Genomic DNA, 19,041 nt, shown 5'->3' with positions numbered 1-19,041 from the left:
GAGTCCCTATTCTCGTACAAACGTATGAAGCCTATAAAACATGATTTTGACCAATCTGTATTGTACAATATGTTAATAATATAACTAACACTCTTCTAACTGCTCTTCTATTAAGAAATGTAACTCATGTGGTCAGGTAGGACCACTGCTGGTTGACAAGAGGTATTGCATGAAACTCAAATGGATAGTTCAACAGTAAACATTTGCACTGGGGAGCTGGGTTCGAATTCTGGGAAGGACATGAAACTTACGGATTGCAGCTTTAATATGAGTGTACGATATAAATGTAACAGTTTCCTTCAAAATTTCAGTTTAGTTGAATATAGCTATACTGAATAATGATGACTGTATACATTAAAGGGTTAGTTCAGATTTTTTGAGTATTTTCTGTACGAAATACTTACCATTAATGTAGTGGTTGCAAAGGTATTAATTGATTGCCCGAGTCCCGTGGTCAGAGTTATGGTCCGTTTCTGATAAATATGAAGTAGTTCCGGTAGATCAGTAGATTTGGTGGGGGCCGCTCATTAAAAATACATTAATTAAAAAAACTAGCGTCATTTGTATTGTTGACCTATTTCTACCATATAGAGCAGGTTTCGTTCAATTTCGACCCCTCTGTCACATGGTACTAATGTTTGTGTCCAGAATCACTGCGCCGCGGCAGCCTACTCACGCACAAAATATATGACACAAAAAATAGTACCATGCGACAGAGGGGTCGAAATTGAACGAAACCTGCTCTATATGGTAGAAATAGGTCAACAATACAAATGACGTTAGTTTTTTTAATTAATTTATTTTTATTGAGCGGCCCCCACCAAATCTACTGATCTACCGGAACTACATTCATATTTATCAGAAACAGACCATAACTCTGACCACGGGACTCAGGTAATCTATTAATACCTTTGCAACCACTACATTAATGGTAAGTATTTCCTACAGAAAATACAAAAAAAATCTGAACTAACCCTTTAAATTTACAACAACATAAATGCATTACAGAATAAAGGTCCTTACACAGTACACACCAGGGGCGTTTCGTCATGTGATTAATTCAGCCGTAAATATATTTTTTCTTTTTGTTGTTTGTGTCATATGTACATGACATAAAGTATTACAGAGCTATAAGCAACATTTGTATTCAGAACAATGTCGATTTATCACCGCAAATAAAGGCACCAACCAGTATGAATGAGGCATCAACAACACAAATATAATTTTGATGCAAAATACTTGTTTATCATTTATTTGTCACGCCCCAGGTGTGTAAAGACCCTCAGTGTGATCCTGGGGTTACCTTCATCTTGGAGGCCTTTTTCCCTCCGCGGATAGCGTTGCACTCGAAGGAGAACTCATTCTCTCTGATCACCGCCCTGCTGTCCTTGTCCCCCACATAAGTCACCACGTACAACTCGGGGGCCCACAACTCAAACTCTCTCTCCCAGTTGATGATGGTGGACAGGGGAGCGCTCACCAGGAACGGACCCTTGGAGTGACCCTGAAGCAGGGTCAGAGGACACACAGTGTTAGGTGTGATGCAGAGGAAGTTCTACATAGAGATAGATAGATAGTCTGAATCGTTGTCGTTTACCCACTTTCACCCCATGGCCTCCTATTTTAGTCATGTCATTGTAACCCTTAATAAAGAAATTATAAGTACAATCTTTCTTTACACTAGCTGATCTACAAGCTCACAACACATCGAACCATGTAGATCAGCTCATTTCCCTGCCAGACTACATCGTATGACAAGGGCTTGAGTAGTTACAAAACAGATACAACTACTGTATAAGCAACATGATACTTTTTTCTGCAGTGCTGTTGTTTCTTATGGATTGGAGGAACATTTGCTTTAATCTTGATAAATGGGAAATAAACAACAATAAATTATACAAAATGTGTCAATTTCCAGTTATTCTAGTATTGATTATTGTTATGTTTAACCAATACACCGAATAATAAATAATGGGATACTTGAATGGTAAATGTTCCATTATTGTGGGATCGCTTTAGCGATCACACTAATGTTATCTTCACTAGTTGTGGGATCGCTTTAGCGATCATTGCGGGATCGCTTTAGCGATCACACTAATGTTATCTTCACTAGTTATCATTATTATTATTCCGCCCGTTTTTGGATTGATCAAGCTTCACGTGACATCACATTATGTAATATAAATAGGTAAGACAGAATTAATCAGGAACAGTACTTTCTAGTGTGATACTATCAACATTCATCCCACACTGTTTCTTCAGGAACAGTACTTTCTAGTTCATATTATTATATACAAATTATTATTATTATATCAAACTAGGGGTCCTTGAAATGAAAAGGGCTGAGAAGTACTGCTCCAGTGGCAGGAATCCAGCGAACCCACTGCATACACATTGACAACCCCCGCAGCTCCATACCTCCTTATACAGTGAGTAGAGAAAGACAGCAGTCTGCACCGTCTTCCCCAGACCCATCTCGTCTGCCAGGATGGTGTCTGTGGCCTGGGCCCAGGAGAACCTCAGCCAGTTGAGACCCTCCAGCTGGTACGGATGCAGGGTCCCCCCTGTGGTTTCCAGGTAGTCAGGCTGACGGTCAAACTTGATGGTGGGCTGGAAAAGAAGAGAAAAACATGTAGTTTTACTGTATGTATAAAACACTATTCTTAAAGCTATGTCCGTTTTATGTTGACAGTTAAGAGAGGCAGATAGGACGTAGAGAGAGAGAGAGGAGGATGCGCGACGCAGGGCGCTAGCTGGATTTAAAGCCCTGATGTTATGTCTGTCTATATACAGTATATTGCAATAATTATTCCTCCCTCTATGTGACAAGCTGTCACATAGAGGGAGGAATAATAATTGCATGAACCCTAACCCTTGAAGCCAGGATCGCATCTGGATTCCATCCAATTTGTGATTTTTGCTAGTGTGGAGAATGTTTGGTCTCTAGCATTTAGTGCAGCAGCAGGACTGTTTCAGATGTAGTCTTACATCAGTTATTGGGTTGGCCGGGGGTTTCTCCAGCTTCTTGTCTTTGACCAGCTTCTTTAGCTTCTTGCCGGGTCTGCCCTCCTCACCCATCATCATCTCTCTGACAGAGGAAAAGAGAGGTTGACAAAAAAAAGATGTGGGCAATGCATTAATAATAATAAAGCAAACTAGAGGTGTGTGTAGCTGAGCCACATAGCGGTGTTTCAGCCTGCCTGAGTTTGTTTTGCCGTTTTCAGCACCCTCTGGTGGACATATTTGCAGACAGAATGACACACATACAGAACATACAATAGTTTTGCACTGCTATCCAGTTCAACTAATAGCATATTGTGATTATTCATTATTGTTACGGCCAGCCGTATTTGTATTTATTATGATATATTTGTATTTGGTTTATTTTGGTATAATTATGATGTTTTGGAATATTGTGGTATTATTTGTGGCCTGTGTTATATTGTTGCTTGACTGGTGTGAATCCTGTGCGACTGGGTGTGGCGCTGATTGCTGGTGTGAGTGTGAAGTGGCTGATTGCATTCAGGTTGTCCAGATTGACAGGTCCAGCCTCTGGCCCTGTCCCCTGCTTCTATTCGTCGCCCCTCTGTCTCCGCCCCAGCCAGGGTTGGCTGTTCTCTGGAGCTCACCTACAAAAGCTCATTCTGTCCTGACCAGCCATGGGGACTGGTCGCTCTCATTTGAAAGAGCAAGCAGAGATTCGATCCCTCTGTCTCCCCGAACCCATGTAGCCTGTTTGCTCCGTTGTCCTTCAGTTACTTTGTTTGACCTTCCGTTACCTTTGACTCATTTAGTTACTTTGTTTGATTTTCAGTTACCTTATAGTTAAACCTGTTGTTTTCTGACCCGTATTATTGAGTTGAGAGTTATTCTGTATATATTTGCACCTTTTCATTCATTATTGTATTCATCTGTTCACTCGCCTTGTAGGGGTGTTTGGTCTTTTTATTTGGTTTAACCACTTCCTTATTTGTTTCTTGTTGTTTCCTTACCCTGTTTATTCTTTAGTTAGGTAAGTACGTTTAGCAATTGTATATTATTCTTTGGTTAGGTTTAGGTTAGGGGGTAATTTTTTTTATTAGGTAGAAGTTTTTGCAACTGTAAACCGGCACCCTGCAGTTTCTGCACTTATACAAAAAGAGTTTGAAATCTCTGCACAAAAAAAGGAAAATAAAATCAATTCATTTTTTAAGTGACTTTGTCCTCCATTATTATGTCACCTCCCCTACCCTAGACAGGTGGTCGTAACAATTATCATTATAGACCCCTTAACAGACGACGTCACACTGGTTGCAAGCGATAAGAACCAGTATTGCGCGCGCAGGTCCAGCACCGAGGGTGCGTTCGGAAATTGCGCACCTGAGCGCACTCTCCTATTAGTTTGTATTGGCCAGTGCGCTCATTGCTGTATTTCCAAACGCACCCTATGTTGGGAAATGATTGCATGAAACAATCACCTGTGTGTTCAGTCTCAATGTTGGTAAACAAATAATTGGTCTATTGGTTTTGGATCTATAGCATTTTTGTATTGTAGTTTGGCATCTGATCATATATATACGTATGTTGCTGTTCATAGCAACAAAACAATGGCCATAGAATAACATTTACATTTCAGTTTTATTTAATTCTAAGAATATGAATAGTGAAAATACAGGATTACTTGTGATACAGAAGTGTTTATCATTGTACTTGGAATGCATGTACCTGTGATTCCAGTAGGTCTGTTTGAGGGTATCATACTCAGGGATATCCATGTCTTCACCCTCCCAGGAGGCCTGGTCGTATTGAAGGTCCCTCCACTTGATCAGGTAGTGCACGTTGCTCTTCTTATCAATGCTGATAGAACAACATGGGTTTAATTACAACCTAGACAGAGCTTATTAGACTGTTCTCATCCAGTGGCTCTGTTCATTAACCTGCACCACAGAGATTTCCCTAGAATAAAGTAGTGTTAGTGTGCAAACAGTCCAAATTGTAGTCTAGAAAGATAAATATAAAAACCGTCTACAGAGATAGTGTAGTGGTTAACACCGTGATTATTCTAACCTCATGAACCCTTATGTCTCTAATCTATTCTGGGGGCCAACATTCACCGCAGATATTTATTGTAGAGTGAAAACAGGAGGGGGCCTAGTATAGACCCCTGGGGGACTCCGGTCAACTAAGTATACAGGGTTATACAGGGTTTAACCTACATGTACGCCTACTGGCTTGGAATGAAATCCCTCAGATTTCTTGCCGAGTTGCTCAGCTAAAATAGGGGGCACACAATAGTTGTGCATTGTGCCAGACACACTGTGTGTGTGTGTGTGTGTGTGTGTGTGTGTGTGTGTGTGTGTGTGCGCGCGTGTCACCTGTGGTTTAGGATGCGGTGAATCATCAGCCACTCCATCTTGACTCCGTAGCGGTAGAACTCGGCCTCCATGTGGACGTACAGTGGGTCTTTGTTCTTCCTCTTGGTGCTCTTATTGACGTCACCCTCCCCACCAAAGTCCACCAGCGGGGGCTCGTCCATGTCCGTCTTCCTCTGGTAGTTCCTGAACATCACCTGGCAGTTCAGCTCCAGCTGGGGCAGGAGAGAACGGTCAGCATCATTTTAATCTCAATCCCAACATCTGATATACTGTATAGTGTCGCTGCTGGGTGGAATATTTATCTTGTCATATTTTTTCATAAATTAGTTCCCAATGCATAGTTGTTAATATACTGTAGACCTTGCATCTGCTATTTTCGCTATGTTTGACAATTTGCGCCTATAATGAGTTAATGACAAACTAACTAACTAGTCCATACCCGTCATTTCCACCCACCGCCCATCCAGGCTATGGGACTGCAACCATGACTACAGATCCCATAAGGTGCGTGGACCATTCACAAAAATGCAAATAAAACAGCTTGCATTTTGGAAAAGCGAAAAATTTGCTTCGTCACTCTCTTCATATGCCAATGGTAAATGCACATGTGCAAGTTCTGATCAATTGGTCAACCCACTGAGGAGAAAATGCAGTTCCAGACAGTGGTTTCTTTATTTAATAGTAGGATGAAAACTATTAAAAACAGCTTGTGATGGCCCGGACCGCTGGCGTAGCGGTCCAGGCACCTAGGCTCCAAAGTAGCCTGACAGCGAGTCACGGGTTCGGGCCCTGACGGCCTTTGCTTCATGTCACTCCCCATTTCCTGTCAACCTACTATCCTATCAATAAAGGCATAAAAAAGCCCCAAAACAAATAAAAAAACAACAACAACAAAAACACAGCTTGTGACTAAATAATAACTGCAGTACATAGATCAATTGGACTACAGGGTTTTCCCCCCCATTTCCTTAAAAGTAATGGATTTCGTTAGTAAAGGTTTACTCCTGGCAGCGCCAATATACTGTATAGGGGCAATGAGCCGTAATATCCCCCTGGATTCAAAGAGGTTTTATTCATTAGTTTCTGATCAAATCGTTTCCTTTTATTTCACGTTTATGTCTTGTCATTAAACACTTTCAGGGTAAACGGCTGGGCTTCATATTAAGTGTCATCCAAATATTGTAAAATGCCCCAAGAGTTTCATAAAATTCCAACACACAGTGTAAACCAATTTATAAAAAGAAAAATCTAATTCTATAGTAAATGCTTAAAGAAAATAATTTGTGTGTGTGTGTGTTACCTGTAGCTCCTGCACCCAGGAGCAATGCCAGTAGGACAGGTTGCACCACTTGACGAAGAACTCCCTCTCCCTGCGTCCTACCAAAGGTGGGGGGTCTGGGGCATCGGCCGGTAGGTCTGCGGGCCGGGGAACGGGCGTAGAGCCCGGAGGTTCCCCCCATCGCCACGTCAGAACCTTCTGAACTTTGCCCTTCATCCCCGGGCACTGCAAGGCCAAGAAGGGCAGGCAGGATGAGTGTATTATCAGACTGAGAACACATGCCAGAGATTTCTATAGAGCTTTTGTATAATTGATCTTTATCGTTGCTGTTTTATGTCGTATTTTGATCTTCAATTGTATTCTTACTGTAGTTGTATCTTATTCTTCACTGCCGGTGTTATAATTTCTTTCCTACAGGGATCAATAAGGTATCTTATCTTTACCTAGTTTATCTTCTAAATACTGAACACAATGAGAATACATTTGATCTGCTGTGTTTTGTTGTTTTTTCATCTCACTTTGAAAATCAATTTAAGGTGTCAGATTTAAAAAATCATTGGCTGTTCATGCCATATCAACCAATGCTGCTGGGAATGTGCGTCAGTGTTCTGAAGGGTAAACACAGGACATGACACTGACTGCGTAAACATATACAATGCAGTGGCATTATCAGCAGATTGGGAAATAAGGAGCTCAATGTATAGTGTACAGATGGCACGGTTTATCTTAAATCATGCAGGTTTTCCCACCCACACACACACAGGGAAAGGCTCTGTCTTTTTTTCTTTATCTTCTGCACGAACGTGCGTGAGATGAAAATCTGCAAGCCACATGCACTCTCCAACACGCACAGGCATACAAGGCTCACACACGCGCACACACACACGAGCACTCATGCGCACAAACAGAGACGTGCAAATACGCAGCCCCCACACTCGCACACAGGCTCAAAGGCAAACACATTAAGATACTGCACATTCAAGCTCACGCACAAACGAACACTGGCACCCACCCACCACACACACACACACACACACACACACACCCACATGAGCACAGCCGCACGCTAGAGTCTTGCACGCCCCAGTGCACATCTCTCACCGTGCAGCGGGGGCAGATCCACTCTCCGTTGGGGATTTCGGGTAGGGGGGGGTTGAGGCAGTGGATATGGTAGGAGGAGGGGCAGGTGTCACAACACAGCAGTTCCCCTCCGTCCTTGCACACCCGGCAGAACTCGATGTGGTGATCATCCTCTTCTTCCACGCCGGCCTCCTCGCCTCGCCTCTCGTCCTCATCCTCGGCCTCGGCCTCGCCTTCGGACGGCAGTTCGTCTCTGGCTTCCCACTGGATGCCTTCCTTCTCCTGGAGGAGGAAGGTATAGCATGTAAGACAGAGACGGGAAAAGAGAGAGAGAGAGAGAAAGACAGACAGAGGGAGCTAAAATACTCTTGTGGCTTTTTAAAAAGACCTCACTGTAGACAGTAATGTAGATCACATCTACAAAACTGTCAGTCATTTTTAATTCAAACAATAATCTGCAAATCAACCTAGTTTGGTCATTTCCCATACTGCTCTAGCAATGTTTGGACCCGTTTAACAGACATGCCGACAGTCATAGCAATTGAAACAAGGAGAGAGGGCGTTGTGTGTGTGTGTGTGGAGCCGGGGGGTGGGTGGGGGGGGGGGAGTGGGGTGCACACAGACAGGGAAGGTATGCGGAACGGAGCGCGCGCGAGAGAGAGAGGGGGAGGGAGGGGGAGCTGTCGGTGCGAGGAGGTTTCAAAAGCACCGGGGAGGGGGGGAGGGGAACAGAGCAGGCACGCGTGCACGTGTGCGCGCATGCATGCATGGGCGTGCACGTACCGCAGAAATGGAATGGGTGTTCAGGGGAGGGCAGAGGAGAGGAAATGGGGGGTGGGGGGAGATGGGGGGAGAGAGCAAGGCGTGTGGTTAGGAATGGGAGACTGGAACATGAGTCGGGAATGGGGGCTTCGGGGAGGGGGTGGGGGGGTGGCAGGGTATAGCAGTGAAGGACAAAGAGCTAAAGAGGGCACATGTAGAATACCCCCCCCCCCCACAAAAAAAGGTCAAATTTACAATTAACCACATACTGTATATCCTTGAGTCCCTAATCTGGGGGCGAACATTCTGTGAAAATCGCAGATCTACAAGATCACGTGTCACGTTGCATTGCGATGCGTTCTGGGCTTGTATATCAGCTACTATGTCCGGCAAAGAATAAAGGAGGGGGCCTAGTATAGAGCCCTGGGGGACTCCAGTCAACTAAGTATATAGGGTTTATGGTTTAAGTGGTTAACGCCAATTATCATCTCAGACGGTCAATTAAAGGGGAGCATTTAATCTAAAAATGATTTATTCTGAACACAACACAAAACACTATTACCCATCTTGACCCAACTCAATTGTATTCAGTGTCAATGACTCGAGAGCTATTACTTGTCCTCAGGAGGATGCTTGTTCCATGTTATGTTAAATACAGCTCAGTGAAATCATGACAGTGAACAAAAATAAATACATCCCGCTAAAAATAACAGCATGGCCTGAAGACTTTACTGAGAGATACCACTGGGTTAGCACCGTGACTTGAGCTTTTTCCACATTCAAATGATAAAACAAAACTTAACAGTTGAATGCCCAAATTAACTACTCTAATTAACTTCCAATTATAGCGAGAACCTCTCACATGGATAATCAATTACGCCACATAAATACAGATTATTATAATGACCCACGACAAGCAGGGGTCATATTATATAAGTCATGCTCTTTCATTGACAAATAGCCCAGAAGCAGATACCTTATGCAGACCAACTATTTCCCTGCTTTGACTAATAGGCTTCATTAGTGTGTGTGTGTGTGTGTGTGTGTGTGTGTGTGTGTGTGTGTGTGTGTGTGTGTGTGTGTGTGTGTGTGCGTGCGTGCGTGCGTGCGTGCGTGCGTGCGTGCGTGCGTGCGTGCGTGCGTGCGTGCGTGCGTGCGTGCGTGCGTGCGTGCGTGCGTGCGTGCGTGCGTGCGTGCGTGCGTGTGGGGGTGGGGGTGGGGGTGTGGGTGTGCGTGTGCGTGTGTGTGTGCGTGTGTGTGTGTGTGATAAACATGCCACATTTTCCCCTTGGAAATAACTTGTTATCGGCAAGCGACGCCACCATACAACAAAACATAAAACATAAATAATTCGGTTTCCGGTACTCACACAATGCGGGCAGCTCCATTTGCCCTCAGGAGCCTTCTCCATGTCAGGGTCCAGACACACCATGTGGTACGCCCGAGGACAGGTGTCACACAGAATGATCTCCCCACCCTGCTGACACACCTCGCAGTAGTCCTGGTGGTCCGTCTCGTAGCCATCGCCCTCTTCCGTCTCCACTGGACGCAGGAAACATATATGACACGGATAGTCATTTCAACCACATGAACCCTCCTAGCGTCCCAATTCTGGGGTGAATATTCGGCAAAAATAAAAGATCTACAAGTATATAGCCGGTTTAAGTGGTCAAGAGACCCTTCGTAAATGCAAGACCCACACACAACTGTACCACTAAAATGTTACCAGACCCCTGGGATTTACAGACTCAACTACCCAATTTATAATCCCTTTAAACTTATGTTCTCTTGTATCATATGTGAGTCCAAATAACAGATATGTATGTTTAGTATGTGCATGCAGATATGCGATCAGAGTTTGTTTATTTTTTATTTCCATGCCAACCTTTCTTCTTCTTCTTGGCACTTTTGGGCTTCTTCTTGGAGCGGTTGCTGCGGTTGGAGCCGTCCGACACGGAGAAGCTCCCGTCATCAATGTCGCTGTCTGCATCTGGCTCCTCGTCATCACTCTGTCAGAGAGGATGGTGAGAATGGTGAGAACCTTTGATGGTGTTCAGTATTTTGTTTGCGTCTTTATAGAGGTGCCTGAAAGGTTCACGACCACGTCTCATACATCCTCTTGTCTAAACTCTAACCTCACTTTTAAGACCCGTTTCTGAACTGTCTGAAACAAAACAGAATTAATAATAGGGAAATAATTAGATTCTCACAGAAGAACGCTTCCTCTTGCTGTTGAAGCCTCCCAGTTTAATCTTGAGCGGAGCCACCTTCTTGGCTTTGGGTTTTGGTGGTGGTGGGTTTTTGGGCTTGGACTTTCTGCGAGCATTGGGACCTGAGTGAACACATCCAGAAGATAGGAGTTCATACTAACATTCATCCCCACATCACAAAAAAACACAGAGTAAAATGGCCATTCCTACAAACCACTATGGAGGGACTCTTTACTAGTATCTGTATTAAGGTCAACATAAAATATAGTTTTTTATATAGTTTTTTTTTGGACATGGATCCTAACTAACATTTGTTCGTTTTACATTGTGCTTTAACTGTGTCCTCATGGTATGTATGCTCCCTTCACCCTGCTTTATCTTTCGAGGATGGGAAATAAAAATTTTATAACGGTAAAAAGAAAATGTATACAAAACATTTTAATACAAAAGTGTCTCATGTCAAGAGATCTTCTGAAAGGGATATGGACATGTAGAATAGTCATATTGTGTTTGTTTGTTTGATTAATTCATCCATTCCTGACATCCAATGTGCAACATCCAACGTGCAACATTTACCTTTGCCCTCTTTGGTTTTGGCCTTGCGTAGTGGGGGTGCGGGAGGTGCCGGGGCTGGAGGGGCAGCGGGGGCAGCAGGAGGGGGTGTAGGTGAGGTGGTGGGGGGAGGCGAGGCAGCCTCTGCCTCGCTTTCTGCCCCTGCCCCGACCATGTTTTCTACAGTCGCAGCCACGTTGGCTGCTGCCAAAGCTGCGTTGGCAGTGGCACAGCCCTACAGAGAGAGACACTCAGAGAGTAAGAGACATGCATAGAGAAAGTCAGAGACACAGAGTCAGAGACACGCAGAGAGTCAGAGACACAAAGAGAGTCAGAGACATGCATAGAGAAAGTCAGAGACACAGAGTCAGAGACAGTCAGAGAGACAAAGAGAGTCAGAGACACGCAGAGAGACAAATAGTCAGGGACAGTCAGAGACACAAAGAGAGTCAGACACACAAAGAGACAGAAAGAGAGTCAGAGACACACAGAGTCAGAGACACACAGAGTCAGAGACACACAGAGTCAGAGATACGCAGAGTCAGTGACACGCAGACACTCAGACATGCAGAGAGTATCAGAGACACAGAAAGAGTGAGAGACAGAGTCAGAGACATACAGGGAGTCAGGGACAAAGATAGAGAGTAGGAGACAGACAGAGTCAGACACAGAGAATCAGAGACACAGAGAGTCAGAGAGAGACATTCATAGAGTGAAAGTCAGAGACACAACTTTCCTTCTATGAAACCCGCCAACTGAAAAAAACTGTCAATCTAAAATACGAAATTTTGGTCAAAAGGGTCAAAGTATAAATTAAGCCTAAGGGTAGCCTCCTCAGGCTCTTTATTTAGAGGAAGTAGACCTCACAACCACCGCCTGCCTACTCAACAGTGATTCTACAGGTTTAACAATACCTTAAGTGGGTTGTTGGTGCTGAATTCCCTCCACTTGGCCATCATCAAGGTCATCATCTTCGATACAGCGATCTTGGGGTTCTTAGCTGCAATGAGTGGCCTACAAGCATAGCATGGGGAAGACGATAAGAGGGCTTTCGTATTTGTACATGCCAAGAATATGGTCGACGTCTAGGGAGAAACTCAATGATTTAACAGTTGATGGTATTTGGAAAAAAATAAACCGTTAACACACGCTAATATCAAATGTTAGCCAGCGAGGAGGAGCTGCAACACCTCGACATGAGTGGAACATGTCTGTACCTGACAAACTGGCTGAAGGCCTTGTAGTTGGTGAGAGAGCTGTAGTCCTCCTGGGTGAAGACGTGGTCGATGTCCTTCATCCCCCACGATTCAAACAGCTGAGTGGAGCTTTTAGGCTGAGGGTGGGGTGCAGAAGAAGGGGAAGACACATTGTGGAGGTTAGCTGGAATTTCACTTTTAAAGCTTAAGACATTTATCACTCAATGCCCACATCAGTCAATGCACTGAATGCAATCAATGTTCCATTGGTCTTATTAAAGCGTCATAACCCATATTTGGATCCATCAAAAATAAATGTCCATTATATAATGGAAAGAAACATAAATAATATATAAGTAACTATATAAAATAAAACAACATGTACAAACAAGGATGTTGAAAACACAATATAAATACTAATGTAGTATATAGTACAGTGTATACTTTATGCTTGCTATACTGTACATCTCAACAAATTTGGGGCTTTTTCAGGAACTACAGACAGTTGCATCTACATTTAAAAGAAATGCTACTACAAAACAAAAGGGCAATACACTAAAATTAAGCCATTATAAAGTGTTATAGTTTATTCTACTCAACTCAAAGCTTTAGCCATGAAAGTCACACAGTGGTCCATGATCTTAAAGCAGTGGTTCTCAAACATTTGTCAAGGATCCGCAAATTATGTATTAGGCCACTGATCCCCATTTGAAACGATGATGTAACAGGGACCCCATAAGAGAATTTTTATTGTTAGATTAAATATATAATTCTACAAAAGTACATACTGTAGGAGGGAGATAACAGTGGAGAGAGAGAAACCTATTATCTGAATAGTCATTCTTCTTATACATTCTCTCCTTGGGCTAAACTTCTAGCCGTTTAAATATTAGTGAAATTAAAGATTAAAACTGTTCCTCATTTTGCTGGGGAACCACTGGAACCACAAGGACCCCTGGGGGTTCCCATCCCGGTGCACACTTTGAGAACCATTGTCTTACAGAACCCAGAGACTTCCGTTTCCACAAGAAAGAGTTACTCTGTCCATCCAGAGTTAAGTTATCCTTCAGTCTTACCTGACTCTCTTCTTCATCCTCATCTTCCTCTGGCTCAGGATCTTTACGTTTGCTCTTTGAGCTTGACACACTTCCTTTTTCTGCTCCCCCCCCTCCCTTCTTCTTGTCTTTGGCGGAGCTGGAACGCTTCTTCTTTTTCCTCCCGGGGGCGTAATCGCTTCCTTCACTCTCCGACCGCGCCCCTCCCTCCTCTGCATCCCTCCCTGCTCCCGCCACTCCTTGCAGGGGCTCTGGGGAACTAACTGGCAACTCCTGCAAGACAGGAGCACAAAAGAGTAAAGGTTTGCTTTTAAGGCGGTTAAGATAAGATAGAATCTTTATTAATACCACAGGGACAATGTGGCAATGCTGGATCATTTCACATCACAAAGAAAAGGTAGAAGAGGGGAGAGGGAAAAAACGAGGTGATATGTGACACAGACACTCAAACCAAATCTGAACCCACATAATTGCGACTTTGGCTGTGTCTGCACCTGGTACATTGTTGATTGTTTTGATCGTTGATCATTTCACATTAGGGCTGCATAATTGCTTATTAACTAACTAACTATTACTATACAGTAATTAGCACTACCAATAATTATAGAACACTGGCTGATTACCAAATAGTGAAACTATTTATTAAATTTACAAAGCTTAACTGATAATATTCCACAAAATATAGTAATTAATAAAGTAATTGAATGCACTAAATCATCCAGGTTAATCCAGGTTAGGTTGATCCCAATGTTGAGCAAAATAATCAGGATTATTACTTTAGATTGCTTACTTTTCTGATTTTGATTCTATTAGCCAACCGTTGACTAGGTTGACTACTACGGTGTTTCAGTTTCCAAGGGATGTAGATGAGGACATATGGGCAGTCTTATCATGATTCATTTGACCGGTAAAAAACATATTAATATGGAGTATACTACCCAACTAACCATACCTACATTATTTAGGATGTTATATTTAATGTACTGACTGATTTGTGTCTGTATTTGACACGGTAGCTAGTCTGGGTTTGTTAGGTTGGCTTTACACAGTGAAACTTCCATGCAAATTTAGTTGCTTGAAACTTAGCTGAAACCAAGTTGTACTGTTCAGTAGCATAGTGTAAAGCCCTCTGAAACACAACACTTGCAAACATCTCTACTCTGTGAAGCTAGTTTCATGCAACAAAACGCTGGTATGATATAGGTTATGATGTCAAACTAAATGACTATTGAGTGTTGATATCACTTCAAGCGGTTGATTTTAACTCAACAACATATCTCATCTTAAAATAAATGCAAGGAATCTCTGTACGTACTTATGTACGCATGTACGTCTGTAATCCACGTATTTTGAGACCGTTCCACCGACCGACTTCAAATTCGCCACGTAAGTTACAGTTGACCCGAGAGAGTGCCGTGTCCGGCGTCGAGTCGGTCGGATAGGCGGTTGTCCAGAACCGCCAGAAATGGCTCTGGCCATGGCAACCCCAGCCTAAGCGTCGGTGGAACGGCCCGCCGGCCCGACCTCTGATGTCACGCTCATGTCACCATGACTCAGCCGTAACCATATAAAGAGTTCTAAATGCAGCTACGCCCAAATATGGAGTGTGTGGTCTAACCTAAATGTGTCGTCATGGCATCAGCGATAGGCCGTTGTCTAGAACCGCCAGAAGAGGTTCTGGCCAAGCTCTGGCCGTGACCCAAATGAGCCAATTGATTGTCATGATTGCCAATAGCAACCCCAGCCTACTGTAAGTGTCTGTGGAACGGCCCGCCGGCTAGTCCGGCAGACCTCTGACGTCACGTCACCATGACTCAGCCAGAACCATATAAGGAGTTCCCAATGCAGCTACGCTCAAATAGGGAGTGTGTTGTCTAACCTCAATGTGTCGCATCAGCAAACAAATCAGTCAGCTCCATATATGGGCACAAAAGGGGACATGTCCATATATACTATTACTGATGACATCAGGGATCTCCATCAGGCATAAAAGGGACAAGGACTGACAGATACAGAGATATCCATATATGGGCATAAAAGGGACTCTCCATATATGGGCATAAAAGGGATTGATCACTAAGTCTAATGATCAATACAATGTCCTGATGTGAAAGACAATATTTAAAAATAAGAAGATCAAAAATAAAATAATGTAATGTATATGTGGACAATCAAAATGTGATAGAAATATTTTATTTGCAGGTGGTGTCATGATTAAAATTAATGTTCATATGCCACACTGACTATCAAGAAAATAAAAACATGCCACTTCATGTCAGAAAGGTTGCCGACCCCTGCCATATACTAATGTCATCAGAGAGCTCCATGTATGGGCACAAAAGGAACACAGACAGATACAGAAATCACCAAATATGTGCATAAATGAAACATTGCATAACTGGGTGGGGCATGCATTTCCAACTTGCATCTTTCCCGAGTAGGTCGGTGGCCGTTGGTCTAATTACCAAAACTTTAGCTAATTAGGACGCCTCTTTTTTTGTATTCACAGTTGACATTATTTACAAATGATTCAGGTTTTCTTGCTAGCTGACAGCACCCTCATTGTTTAAGTCCTTGACCTCTTTTGCAGCTATGGTCTCTGGGTAGCCAGTCTTTCACCCACACTCGTTTAGCCTTTTTAGGCCATTTTCCTCTAGCATATTGACAAGCATTAGTACACTGATAGCTCTCTCTCCCATTTCCCGATACAACCATGATGGAACAAAGTGATATGACACGAATGAAATGAATCATCCAGCGTGAAAACAATACAGAAGCTGCATATGTACTGTAGCTACAATGACACATAAAATATGATATCATAGAAATGATAGAAAAGGATACGATGGATGAAGAAAATAATACCAATTTAGCAACAAACAAAAAAGGAATATTATATTAAATTGAAGGGGTATGTGAATTATTGTTTTTGAAATGATATGACAAATAACTGTATAATGCATAACCTGCAACTAGCCAGTCCTAAGCCACACTACTCCTGTCATCCACTTACATGGTCAATGAATGATCGAACATAAAATCTAATGATAAGAGCTTCTCAAGTCGTCCCACATTTGTCAACTACTCACAACAGTGGCAAGTGGAAAAGACACAAGCTTTTGACAAGACAAGGTGTAGCGTGGCACTGCAAATTACAAAACGTTGTGGCTCCTGTACTTGCAGTATCATAGCAGTATCATAACCCACGATGGACTGCATAAGCAGATAGACCTGACCTAAGTTCAGGCATAACGTTAAAATGGTTGTGTTAAGGCATTGTTAGGGATACCCCTGAGACTCAGGGGTGTTTGAAAAGGTTTGACACTTAACTTAATTTTAATTTTGGGTCCTGGAATGAAGCTATATTCTTCTTCCAGTAGCAGATTTCAGAGGAAGTGCCGCTCCACTGAATTCTTTCTAAAATCCAATTCTGAATGGAATCACTCCTGACAAACTGTCGCGCAGTGACATTGACGCAATGACGTTTACCTGAATGTAAACCTCATAGCTGGTGTAGTTGTGCAGTTGATCAGGAACGGGACACTTGCACAGTAATATTCTCGCTGAGGATGTCAGTCAAATTTAAAGTACCGGTAAGATTTTATATGGAAATTGGGCAACTGCACACTTCAAAACAACATGGATAATATGTATTTATTTATATAAGACCATCACCTCAGAATTGGATCTTAAACAGCAAACGGCACTTCCTCTGAAATCTGGTAAAGTGAGAACATAGGCTCGCTCTAGCCTAGGAGCATCAATCAAATGATGTAAAACTGTTGGGTCTCCAAGGCTATGTGTATGTTAGAGATTGTTAAGTTTCGGTATATATAGTTTTACATTGTGTTTAGGCATTAGGTTCGAGGTAGATAGGTAAGTTTAGGTATGGGTTCGGCGTGGTTATAAGATCTGGGAGGGTGCACGACTAAATTCCCAGATTCTGAGCTACTGTAGTATAAATTGTCTACTGATACCCATTCAGGAGCCATGATGACCAAACAGAAACCCATCACTTGTCACTAGGGTTGGGAATCCTTTAGGATTTTAACGATTCCGGTTCCGGTACTTACGGGTCCATTTGGTTCCATTTGAACACTCTCAGAGTCATGGTGGTCCTTGAAATTAAAAACGTTTGAGAACCACTAGTATTGTACTTTGTATAGCAGACGTGAAGTCCAGCTCTGACAAGTGTGATAAAAAACGGTTCCCGGAAACGGTTCCAAATGTGTCGGAACCGTTGGATCCTCTGGTTCCGGATCCCCAACCCTACTTGTCACAACCTGTCGATGATGACATGACAGCTCTCCCTACCTCTCTGATGACGGGTCTCTGTCGCTTGCTGCTCCTGCTCTCCCGGCTGCTCTTCTTCCCCTTCTTCTTCTTCTTGCTCTTGGGCAGCTCCACGGCCACAGGCTCAGCATCCTCCGGTTCATCCTCCTCCTCATCTGTCAAGTGATACAGATTCATTGCTGTCAAAAACACATATATATTCTGACACTCCCCCTGCTGCACGCTGCTGGACACGGTGCACCACCACCACCCACTACAGTACACAATCTGCTGTGCGTGCACCCGCACAACTTAGCAAGCAAAATGGTCGTGCGCGCGTGCTGATCCACCACCACGCACGCACGCACACACTCACGCACGCATATGCACGCACGCACATACACCGTGAATGACACAACAGCGGCCGCGATACGAACTTGTTAACAACCTTTACAACGTTCACGTTGCTGAAAGTTTGACACTTCGCACTGTTTCCACACCATGCAGCACCGGGTTATCCCGCTGGAATGACTGTAAACAAACTATAAACACCAAGTTATAGCTAAACTAATCTATCATGGCCGACGGCGGCTAGCATTAGCTTAGGCGAGCTTATGAGTCAAAGAGATGTAACCTTTTTTGTATTATTATTATTTTAAAAAATACTGTCTTACCGTGGAGGAGTGAGTCTCTCGGCCCGAAGTCCTCATCCTCGCTGGCCGACATTTCTTTTTAGTGATTGATTCTATATCCCAGCGAAGAGAATTAATCCCCTCTCTCTCCCTCTCTCTCTCTCTCTCTCTTAAACCTTGCTCTCTCTGGCAGGGAGGAGGGAGAATGACGTGGGGGTGTCCAGGAAGGGAGGGAGGTGTGCGCGCGCGTGTGTGTGTGTGTGTGTGTGTGTGTGTGTGTGTGTGTGTGTGTGTGTGTGTGTGTGTGTGTGTGTGTGCGTGTGCGTGTGTGTGTGTGTGTGCGCGCGCGCGCGTGTGTGTGTGCGCGCGTGTGTGTGGGGGGGGGCTGTAAGAGAAGAGAATATTAATATTAATCCTCGTTCCATTTCCTTCCCCGATTCAGATAACTCAGCCTTGCTAATTGGACACCTGCCTGCTCAAACAAGTTGGTTAGGATTATCTACACATAATGACATATAAATGGTTATTGATTTCACATTTGCTGATTGAAGGAAAAGTGTGGCAGTGGGACACCCATCCATCATGTTGACAGACACTCACAATATAATAGGGAAAACTTACAAGTATTGAAACTTACTGTAGTGTGTGT

General features: G+C 43.4%; 1 protein-coding gene across 1 annotated transcript in view; it reads right to left on the bottom strand.

Moving 5' to 3' along the window:
- chd4b (chromodomain helicase DNA binding protein 4b) overlaps positions 1-18,727 on the bottom strand; it is a 40,348-nt gene extending 21,621 nt beyond the window's left edge. The window contains exons 1-16 of the mRNA XM_080427473.1: positions 18,435-18,727; positions 17,803-17,936; positions 13,510-13,761; positions 12,455-12,570; positions 12,152-12,251; positions 11,262-11,472; positions 10,686-10,807; positions 10,361-10,484; positions 9,845-10,017; positions 7,735-7,995; positions 6,655-6,858; positions 5,355-5,566; positions 4,705-4,836; positions 2,989-3,088; positions 2,419-2,610; positions 1,304-1,504 (exon numbers count right to left, since the gene is read on the bottom strand). Of these exons, the coding sequence (XP_080283599.1) occupies positions 1,304-1,504; positions 2,419-2,610; positions 2,989-3,088; positions 4,705-4,836; positions 5,355-5,566; positions 6,655-6,858; positions 7,735-7,995; positions 9,845-10,017; positions 10,361-10,484; positions 10,686-10,807; positions 11,262-11,472; positions 12,152-12,251; positions 12,455-12,570; positions 13,510-13,761; positions 17,803-17,936; positions 18,435-18,486 (2,586 nt within the window). The 5' untranslated portion in view covers positions 18,487-18,727. The remainder of the gene's footprint in view (positions 1-1,303; positions 1,505-2,418; positions 2,611-2,988; positions 3,089-4,704; positions 4,837-5,354; positions 5,567-6,654; positions 6,859-7,734; positions 7,996-9,844; positions 10,018-10,360; positions 10,485-10,685; positions 10,808-11,261; positions 11,473-12,151; positions 12,252-12,454; positions 12,571-13,509; positions 13,762-17,802; positions 17,937-18,434) is intronic.
- Between the last annotated feature and the right edge of the window lie 314 nt (positions 18,728-19,041).

This window comes from Gymnoscopelus braueri (assembly GCF_963280865.1).
Source record: "Gymnoscopelus braueri genome assembly, chromosome: 4".
Classification (NCBI taxonomy): domain Eukaryota; kingdom Metazoa; phylum Chordata; class Actinopteri; order Myctophiformes; family Myctophidae; genus Gymnoscopelus; species Gymnoscopelus braueri.
Note: the sequence above shows the minus strand (reverse complement) of the source record. Positions and strands in the feature narration are given on the sequence as shown.